Source organism: Alligator sinensis, unplaced genomic scaffold (assembly GCF_000455745.1).
Source record: "Alligator sinensis unplaced genomic scaffold, ASM45574v1 scaffold38_1, whole genome shotgun sequence".
Lineage (NCBI taxonomy): Eukaryota > Metazoa > Chordata > Crocodylia > Alligatoridae > Alligator > Alligator sinensis.
Genome location: NW_005842179.1, coordinates 1,090,762 through 1,101,660, shown reverse-complemented (window position 1 = coordinate 1,101,660; position 10,899 = coordinate 1,090,762). Strand labels below are relative to the sequence as shown.

The following is a 10,899-nucleotide window of genomic DNA, read 5'->3' as shown; positions in this document are numbered from 1 at the left end:
AAGCTTAGCCATGAGGTTATTAGTCAGATTGGAAGTAGGCCAGTTCACCAGAGACTAAAAACATAAAATCAACTCCATCATCCTGTCTAAGGATTGGAACATAACAAAAATCCTTTCTACTTCTTGGAAGCCCACCAAAGAGTAGGGCATGGGTTTTGTTTGCATCTGCACGCTCAGATGACACACTTCCTCTGCTGTCTGCTCTGATCCTATGAGTAAAAGGATGTTGAAATGTGTAAGAGGTATGCTTTCCAAAAACAGGATTTTTGTCAATGTTAGCAGCCGCAGGCAGGCAGCAAGGGAGGCATGACATATAAGATTAAAAATTAAAGCAACAGTTGGGCCAAATTATTTAACCCTTGAGAGTTTTCCTTTTTACTTAAATGCATGAAATGCATTAAATATTTACTGTATAGACATTCTCCCCTCCCCACCTCTCCCAACTGCCATCTTGACCTGTGTATCTTGTTCCAATATTTAAGCAATGCAATATGGCTGTGGCTATTTCTATAAAAGAATACAGCTATTATAGTATGATATGTTTTCATTACTATTCAGTTGTATCTTAAAACTTGCATTTCTTTTACCTGTGCCTCTTAATTTCTTTCTTCTTCTGCAGCTCTGCACATGAATTTTGTAGTATTTTTTCAATAATTATTTCACAGTATCATAGAATCATAGAAAATTAGGGTCAGGAGGGACCTCAGGAGATCATCTAGTCCAACCCCCTGCTCAAAGCAGGACCATCCCAAACTAGATCATCACAGCCAAGGCTTTGCATAAGCCAGATCTTTAAAACCTCCAAGGATGGAGACTACACAACCTCTCTGGGTAATCTGTTCCAGTGCTTTACTACCCTCCTAGTGAGAAAGTTTTTTCCTAATATCCAAGCTAAACCTCCCTTGCTGCAACTTGAAACCATTGCTCCTTGTTCTCTGATCTGCCACCACTAAAAACAGTCTAGCGCCATCCTCTTTGGAACCACCTTTCAAGTAGTTGAAGGCTGTTATTGAATCTCCTCTCAGTCTTCTCTTTTCCAAACTAAATAAGCCCACCTCCTTCAGCCTCTCTTCAGAAGTCATGTGCCCCCAGCCCCATTTTTGTTGCCCTCCACTGGGGTCTTTCCAATTTGTCCACATCCTTTCTGTAGTGTGTGGCCCAAAACTAGACACACAGTACAGTACTCCAGATGTGGCCTCACCAGTGTCAGAGGGGAAGAATCATTTCCCTTGATCTGCTGGCAAGTCTTCTACTAATACAGCTCAGTATGCCATTAACATTCTTGGCAGCAAGGGAACACAGTTGGCTCATATTCAACTTATTGTCCACTGTAACCCCTAGGTCCTTTTCTGCAGATTTGGTGCCTAGCCAGTCAGTCCCACCCTGTACTGGTGCATGGGATTGCTCCCTTCTAAGTGCAGGACTTTGTACTTGTCTTTATTGAACCTCATGAGATTTCTTTTGGTCCAATCCTCCAATTTGTCAAAGTCTCTCTGAATCCTAGTCCTACCCTCCAACATATCTACTATTTCCCTAGCTCAGTGTCATCTGCAGACTTGCTGAGGGTGCAAGTTCCCATCTTGCAGGTCATTGATGAAGATATTAAACAAAACTAGCTCCAGGACTGACTCCTGGGGCTCTCCACTAGATACTGGTTGCCAACTAGACATCAAGATATTGATTACTACCCCCTGAGCCCAATGATCCAATCAGTTTTCTGTCTACCTTCCAGCCCATACTTCCTTAGCTTGCTTGAGAAAATGTTGTGGGAGACCATATCAAAAGCCTTGCTAAAGTCAAACTATATCACAACTGCTGCTTTCCCAGCATCCACAGAGCCAGTCATCTCATCAAAGAAGGCAGTCAGGTTGGTCAGGCATGACTTGCCCTTGGTGAATACATGATGTCTGTTCCTACTCACCTTGTTCTCCTCCAGGTGTTTAGAAATGAATTATTTGAGGACATGCTCCATGATTTTTCCAGGGACAGGTGAGACTGACCAGTCAGTAATTCCCCGGATCCTCCTTCTTCCCTTTCTTGGAGATGGGCACTACCATCCATGACCTCTCCCAACTGCCACAGGTTTTCAAAGATTATGGCCATCAGTTCTGCAGTCACATTGGCCAACACGCATCGCATCTGATCCCATGGACTTGTAAATGACTAGAATAATTTTCTTATGTTTAGATGGGTTCACACTGTTATATGATTCTAAACATACAGTCTGTTGTATGGGCACACTAAAAATCTCAATAAAGTTGGTTATTTTTTTGTAATAATATTCATAACAGATTACTTGTCTAGGCAGTAATTGCTATTGTGGCTTTATTATACAGACTTGGTTCATTTCTGTTTTCAGTGACAAGCTTTCTAATTAAGAATTCTGTCCCAGAATAGGTACACAGTGGGCATATCTACAAAAGATGCTAACTGCGCAGTAGCCAAATGATACTGCACAGTTGCACGTCACAGCACAAACAGGCATTTGTGTAGCTAAAATGGGATTCGCCAGTGCTACTGCACCAAAATTCCAGCTGCTGCATATTTATTTAGTACTTGATTATACAAGTACTAAAGAAATGTGCAGTAACAACTGCACAGTAGTGTCTTGTGTAGACGTGCCTAATAAGGTGTCAAGGAATGTGAATGAAAGTCGGATTTGACCTTACCTTCAAATTGTGGGATGCCACTAAACTTCTACTGTGCTACCTACTATTTAATAGTATCTAGACTGGATCTAAATATTCATATTTTCACATTAGACATGATTGAATATAGCCTTAATGCTGTTACTCTAAATGTTGCTTCCGTATTTGCTTGTAGATTGTGAGAAAGAGCTGATTGTACATTGTTTGTGCTGAGGTGTTAGAAAATGTGTTTGAGTTTTGCAGAAGCAGAACATCTTGAAAACTTCTACACCCAACATCAGCAAAAAAAAAAATATGCTCCAAAAACGAGTCATCATCTTGGTCACTCAGCTACTCTGAAATGAGCTTTATGATATCGGATTACTGTTGAAATTAGACCTATGAGTGGTCTTTTGGAACATTACGTTCTAAGTGTTCCTATACACTGGATTCCATGCAAAGACTGGAGAAAAAAATGTTTGATTTCAGTTTTATATCGTTCTTAGCACTTCTACGACTGTATTTTACTATAACAGACAAGGAACAAGGAAACACTGAAGTTGAATCAGTTTCCCAGAAAGCAAATGTCTGGGGTGGCTGAACACATTTATGACATCAAATATAGAATCATGCAATTTGGGTTCTAATGCCAATGACCAAGCAGCTCAAGGGCTTAAGTAAAAAAAAAGGTACTGCTATTCAGGCACAGGCAGTGTGACTAATCAAAACATGGTATGTTTTTCTTTCAGATTTGCCTCTGGATTATAGATTTACCCGATTTTCCTCAAATAGCTCTGAAACTGCTGGTTTTTATCCAAATCCTCCAAGATCATTGCTGTCAAATGGTGAGCCCATGCCTACCAAATAGTTCAACTGCTTTTTTTTCTTAAGTAGCCTTGTAGTCTTTACCAAACTGCTGTCATAGTGTTTTTACCAATTAGCATCTGACATAATGCTTCATGACATCAAATGAGGAATTAAAAGCCAGACTCACATACATACTTGTGTTTCACATGTTTTTTTGGTCCCACTGGAACAGATGAGACTGGAATACTTGTCTGCAAATCTTCTTACCATGCTACCTGTCAGAATTTGTCATTTTTTCCACGCATTATATAAACATGGTGACAGCACATTGTCCAATCACTTTCAGAAGTGTGTTCAAATGAGCTCATTGCAAATTACATATCATATTATGTTAGATTTGCATGTTTTCAAGGATACTGTCTGTATTCCCTTACTTAAGCAGCCTCCACTGCTATAGTAAGTCCTGAGAAAAATGAGATTGGGAGGGGCATGAAACCAAAATGTGAACATACCAGCCCAAATCCTGCTTTTAAATAAACACAGTCAAAATGTAGCCTGGGTAATTGTAAGAGAGGTCCATTATTGTAGTATCTAAGGCTAAGTACAGATGTTCAAAAAGCACCTGCTAGAAGTGCTCTAACTTGTCATGCTTTACTCAAAGCAGATAAGTTAAAGCAGGAGCCAACTGAACAGAAGTTTGCTGTTCAGGGGAGAGAGGGAGGAAGGAGGGGCTCACAGCCTGCCTGCACTGGCTGCTAGGGGTGGTGCCACACACCTCCCAGGTGAGTGCCAGACTGGCACCTCTCCCTAGTGGCACCCCCACTTCCCCCCTGCCTCCCCTCCCCACCAGCTGGCATCCATCAGCAGTGTCTGGAAGGAGAAAGGAGGGAGCAGAGTCCCACCACCACAAGGGCCCCCCACAACTTGCTGGCTGGGGCCTGGGGGGGCCAAGAACACAGGGGGTGCCTTTCTCCTCCCCACCTTGACAGCTGCAGCCAGCAGCTGCAGCATGACACGGCACAGCTAGGCCAGGGCTGCATCAGGGAAAGGGCTCTGGGATCTGTGTCCCACTGCCTGGCCAGACTACCGCAGGGACAGAAACCCCAGAGCCTTTCCCCTGCAGCTGCCCCCCAGCCAAGTAGCAGTGGGCCACAGCCCTGCTGGGGCAGCTCCTGGGAAAGAAACCCTGGACTCCTTCCCTTGTAGCCCCCATCCCAGCTAGGCCGTGATGTACTGTGGGGCCGGGGCTGCTGTGGGGACAAAAACCTTCCCTCCCTCCCATCAGGCTGCATAGGAGGCTGGGATCAGAGACTGTCACTGACACGGGTCATTGACAGTCAGAGAGCGGGGCCAGCCAGGTGCTTAGGCCTAGCAAACGACCCTGTGAAATGGTGGCAACTGCATTCTAAGTTAATCCTCGACGGGATCTGGCACAGATGTCCGATAAAGAGCTCTAATAGTAACTGCTTTAAGTTAGTAGACATCCATCCAGGGTTAACTTAGAGTGGAATCAGCCATTTTTAAATGCTTTATGTGCCATGAACATCTGTTCTGTTACATCTGTAAAGAGTTTTCTGCACTGTTAAAGTGTATTAAGTATAATGTCTGTACCTAGCCTAATCTACATCTAGTTACTGCTGAAAGAGAGGGCTTTCATGCCATCCACCTACTCAGAGACATATAGAACCAAACCTGTTATACATATGAAATGCCACAGTGGATTTAGGTGCCAAACTGTAATCCTATTCTACCCTGCTTGAGTTCTTGGATGCAAAAAAATGGATAGGGAGGGTGGATGATAGGTGCTCCTTCTCAAGACTTTTTGTGACTTAGTCTTAAGGGTAAAATGATACCTTGTAACAAAAATAAACATTATAACATCTTTTCAAGGACTTTAGTGTGGTGGAGTAGGATCACACTTAGTCACATACATCCCCTGAGGTGCCAAATGGATGAAATAGAATCTGACCCACAGTGACTAAGTTCCAGATCTGGAAAGGGACATTGACCTGAAGTGGAACTTGGGCTCAATTTACATAGCTGTGTTCAGAATTATAACCACTTCTGTTTTTGACATTAACTTTCTGTTTCTGGGCACATCCAGAAGTGCCTCGATCTTTGGCAGGGGAAGCTGCTCAACACCCAGCTCATAGTTAAGCCCAATGAGAATGCATAAATTAAGCATTTTTCCTTTCATGTCACCTCAAGTAGGCATACTTTACAAATTCAGACTACATGCCTAATGGATCAGACTCTCTGCTACAAAACTGTGGTCACCACTATTTTTTTTAATGTAGCGTTGGTGCCAGTGTCCCATTTTGATTCAGTAGTGGAATGTTTAGAACATTTTCCCAGGATGTGGAAGACTTGGGTTTAGTCTCCTTCGTTGCCTGAAGGAGTTCAAAACCACAGCTCCTGGAAGAGTGCCCTAACTAGCAGGTTTCAGGCTGCTGCTGGATGGGCAGGAAGAGGACACCCTGAACTGTTCTTTTGACCCCTCATGATTTTGGTGTGCATGGAATAAGTAAATATAAATTGGCCACAGAAAATAAGAGAAATAGGGAGACAGAGAGAGAGAGAGAAAGAGAGAGAATGAGTCTGTAACCTAGTGCTTAGGGCACTAACCTGGCTGTGGTATGTTTTCTATCCAATGACTGTTTCATGTAAAATACATTACTGGTCCTTGAATTAAAGACTGGACTCCAGGTTTCCCCCTTCCTGGTTTTGACCCTAACCACAGCACCCAGTCTCGCTTTCTGGCTCCCTGCATAGTGGAACAGCTTCAGAGGAATGGAGGCTTGGAGGAGAGTATGGTAAATAAAGTGCTAAACCCCTGAAGAGGAGTGGGGTTGAATATACACCCTTGCCCCATCCTTCCCCTGTTGACAGCTTAGGCAGTCCTCTGATCAGCATTCTTTCCAGACATTGTATAGGGAGCCACGAACCAAAGAGTTAAACACTGCACCATTCAGGTGTGTGGTATCTAGGTCTAAGTGACTTGCCCAAGCTCATACAGGAAATCTGTGGTGCAACTAGGAGTTGAACATTGGGCTTCCCAAATCTAATCTAGCCAGTGGGCCACCTCTGCTCTAAATTACTCATGCTCTAAATCTGAAGTAATCAATTGATATGAGGGGAAATATTCCATATTTTCCCTGGTTTTACAGAACAGAGCTTGGGCTATTTTGCAAGTCACATGCCTAGTTATCTATTTCTCCCAGGCACATTAGGGTAGCAAAATTTTAGATAAACTTCCTTCCAGAGAACTGTATGACTTGTCGTTAGTAACAGATGCAGAGCCTGTCATTTCATTTCAAGATGATCAAGTGTTAAATAGTTCCCAGTAACATAATTAGTGTGGGGCTAGGGAGGCACCATCCCCAGGCACCAATTTGGAGGGAGCATCAGCTTCCAAATCAACAGCCACAGCCAGGTAGGGTGCATGGAACCAACCCCAACCCCTGGCCACGACAAGGCAGTATTCAGGGACCCAGCACTGGCCCCAACCTCAGCCCCAGTCCCACCCTCAGGGAAGCAGCCTGCAGGGAGCCAGCCCCACACCTTCCCCAGTGAGGCAGTATGCAGGGAGATAGCCACAACTGCAGCAGCAGCTGCTGTCAGGTGAGAGCCTCCCATGCTTGCCCCCACTGTCACCATCTCTCCTATATATTCTCAAGTGCTTGGCACACACACACCCTCCCCCCCATCTCTGCTCAGGGCACAAAACTCAGTAGTTACACCTCTGATAGTTTCGTTCTCATGTCTTTATGAGGCTCTACATGAAAAGAATGTGAAGTCTCACTCTAGTTTACTGGGGGGGGTTTTGTCACAGATTATCAAATTTCAAACGTTAGAACACAAAAACAAATTAAATCTATATTAGGTAGAAACAGTTTGAACTTGGTTTTCTTCTATAGCATAGAGATGTTGGTTTTCAGTTCTTCTGCTCCAGTATACACAGCCACTACCTGCAGACTTCCAAGTTGGCTGTGTGTTCAGTATTAATATAACTTGCCTCGAGTCACACCTATAAAGCAAAAAAAAGGTGGGGGGGTTAAAAAAAAAAGGTCTTGGCGGGGTTGGGAGTGGGGGACAGGCCTCTAAAAGTGCTAGTCTATACTCAGTGACCTATGAGATAAAAAACCTAGTAAAGCTGAAATTTTACCCTTGGCTTATGCTGATAACAGTAACGGAAGGAAAAATAGTGTTAAGCTGTCATTTTTTCCAACATCTAAGGGACTGTATTTTCAGATACTGCAAGCTGGCATAGGTCTTTTAGACTGCAAATCTTGCTTACGGTTTTGAAATTTTCTGGTACATGTCCTGGAAAAGGAGGGCACATATACACGTGTCAGACGTCTGTTCCCACACATGCTATAATTAGCCTGCATCAGAACAGGCTCAATTAAGAGCCTCCGCGCTACATGTATTCTGTGTCCCGTTCTTCAAAATGGCGGCAGGGATGCTTTAACTCAAGCTCATCAAATGAGCTTCAGTTAAAGCACCCCCACAGCCTTTTGACACGCTGGACACTAAATACACATGATGCTGTGGGTGCTTTAATTAGAGAGGCTCTCAGAGCCACTCTAATTAAAGCATCCTCCCCTCACCCCAGAGCACATGTATAGACACCCAGAGTTTCTAAAGCACCAAAACGTAGAAATTTAGTCAAATTTGGTAAATATATTTGCCCCAAAATGGAGGGGGCAGGGAGAAGGAGAAATTAAATATATTAACATTTTTGTTTTCACATTTTCTAAATGAAATGCTTGATTTCAGAAAAGCCGAATATTTCATTTTGAAATTTTCTAAACAAAATATTTTGATTTTTTAATTTTTTTTTTTGTTTAACATTGATCTGAATTAAAGAAATAAGGTTAAACAAAATGAAACAAAACATTTTGCTGCTGGTCATGTAAAATGTTTCCTGTTGACCCAAAACATTTTCATGTTTTCATTTTATTGAAGGAATTATTTTCCATTTTTTTTCAGTAGAGCCATCTAACTGATCACTCCATTATTTGCCCAGCTCTCATTACAAGGAAGAAAGAGAGGCCCATATTCCTTTCTGTGTTGTTTGTCTGGGGTTAGAAAGAAAAATGTTTGGGCTGGGAGGACAATGGGAGCTCCTGAAAACAAAGAGCTTTTGAAAGGGTTTGATGTATGTTGGGGAGAAAAGAATCATGAGACCCAGAAAACTGCTATATTGTTTTGGAGGACTGGTTTTCATTTTGTACAAATTGAAAATTTGTCAAGTTTCAGTGGCTTGAGAGAAATACTGCTTAATATTCAGAACTGCTGTTTTTGCAGAACTGGCCTGAGTATTGGTATGTAGGCCCCAAAATGGCATGCTGTAATTATGGATTCAAATCAAAGTATTGGCTGCGTAACCTTGAAAGTCACAGCTTTGCTTTAAAAAAAGAAACTCTTGGAAGCTCTGTTAAGGTATAACGCATGTCTGTCTGAATTATAAAATAAAGAGAATGTATTTCTGAAAACTCTTCTCTGAATTCACCTTCTTTGATAGCTCAGCAATAGCAAATGAAAGAGAAAACAATTTCTAAGCAATACAAAGAAAGTTAAATGCTATAGCCCTTTACAAGGGAAAAATTATCATACTCACAATGACTATTTGGAGAAGCCCAGCCAAAGCTCAGGCACTGCTAGTTCAAAATAATACCTTTGGTAAAGGTTACCTTCATGTGATAAATGCAATCCACATGTAGCTGCTTCTTGAATGGGACTTGTTCCTGGAAACCACCCATTTCTTATGGAAAACCTCCCAATCACTAATCAGTAGCATACGGTCAAGTAAAAAAGTTCAGTTCAGTTTGCTCCTGTGATTTATTTTAACCATATCCATTCCTGGGCACGTTCGTTTCTGCGGCTGTTTGAGAGCTTCCTAGCCAACAAATTGCAGCTACAGCGTTCCTTCCATGGGTAGATCTAGGATTTTGAAAAGTGGGGTAGATATGGTATGGCACATCATCAGATATAACACAACACATTTTTTGCCAGTTAAAGAGAAACTAGAAGATTTACTAATATGCTGGGGGCCCAGTGCTATATGCAGTTTAAAATCAAAGCCAAAATAAATATAACTTTATTGGTATGTGTATTAATTTGATAGCTTATATATTAAACTTAAAATACAACAAGTGAGGCAAAAATAGTACAAAGATACTGTTTTATTAGTCTTGTCATTATAGTTAAATGTACATCTCTTATTCAGATTCATAAAACAAGCCTTCTTGAGCATCTTCATAGTGCATCCAACACTTCACTGTCATTTCCACACCTGCATTAATGTTCTCCTGAGTTAATATTATTACACCTAAATTAAGGTTTTTAGCTAGAATTAAAAGCAGCCTGCAGGGCCGTGAAAGATAAGAGAAATTACCAGGAATAGCTAACACAGCAAAATTGCAGAAGAAAGGATTCCTTAATTAGTGGAATATCAAGAAAATTAGAAAGAAGAAAGGGCTGTTAACACCTGTGAAGTGAAAAAAGAGTAATGAAAATCAGGTACTTGATAACGAGCTAGGAAGTCACTTGGCTCCCTCTGTACTTCTTGACTCAAAATGCTGCTGTGTCTCCAAGGCAGTTAGTTTTAAATTTCAGATGGAGCAGGGATCAAAGCGGGGTGTGACTGCTTCCCCCAACCCAAATCTGTCCCTGACTCCCTCCATTAGTGAAGGGAAGCATGTGATAAAGCAATAGCAATCAGATGCCCAAGTTACTAGGGGAATGTCTGGTGGGAGAGTCCAAGGGCCAAATGCTTTTTTATGCATCTGTGTAAATCTAGAACAGTTCAGTTTCAGTAATCTGAATCAATGTCAAACCTGGTCTCCAGCCTCTGCCCAATCACCTGTCTTGCCTGGGAATTGGGGTATGAGCAATGATGTCAAGGGATTTCAGAGCGCAGCCACTGTCTGCTACTCAGGGCTGATGGGCAGTTTACCATGTCCTGCCTGACAGCTCAGTTGGAGGAGAGATAAGGTTGAAGAGGTTATCAGTCAGCTTGAATGTTACTGTCCCTCTGCTGCATTGAGAAAGGAGACAGACCAGTAAAATTAAAGTGAACCCTATCAGAGCTTCTAGTCTGTGACTGGCACAAGCTGAATCAGCCCATTGCACAGCCAGCTACTATGTAACCTTTTGGTCAAGAATGGCTCTGCAGTTATGAGAAATGAGATGGCTTTGAGTCAATGATTAGCCTGCATTTTCCATGGGAAAACAGTAGTTCTTCTGCAAGCAGTTATCATAAAGAAACCCAACCTCATCTTCTTTCTAGGAGTTCAATTCTCAGAAACTGCAGACAAAAGGCAGGGTACAATAACTGTTCCACAAAAACAAAGGCAGCTTCCAAGGCTGGTATTTCTTGCAGTCTCTCTTCTCTGTGAGATGGCACAGTTATGTTTCCTATGTTTGTAAGAGTTACACAATAAACCAGCATTCATACCAC

General features: G+C 42.2%; 1 protein-coding gene across 4 annotated transcripts in view; it reads left to right on the top strand.

Annotated features, from left to right (window-relative positions):
- The window catches only part of LOC102376702 (dermatan-sulfate epimerase), a 350,602-nt gene that overhangs the window by 269,230 nt on the left and 70,473 nt on the right, over window positions 1–10,899 (top strand). For all 4 annotated transcript variants that reach the window (XM_025207040.1, XM_025207039.1, XM_025207041.1 and 1 more), the window contains one exon: window positions 3,377–3,472. In XM_025207040.1, the coding sequence (XP_025062825.1) occupies window positions 3,377–3,472 (96 nt within the window). The remainder of the gene's footprint in view (window positions 1–3,376; window positions 3,473–10,899) is intronic.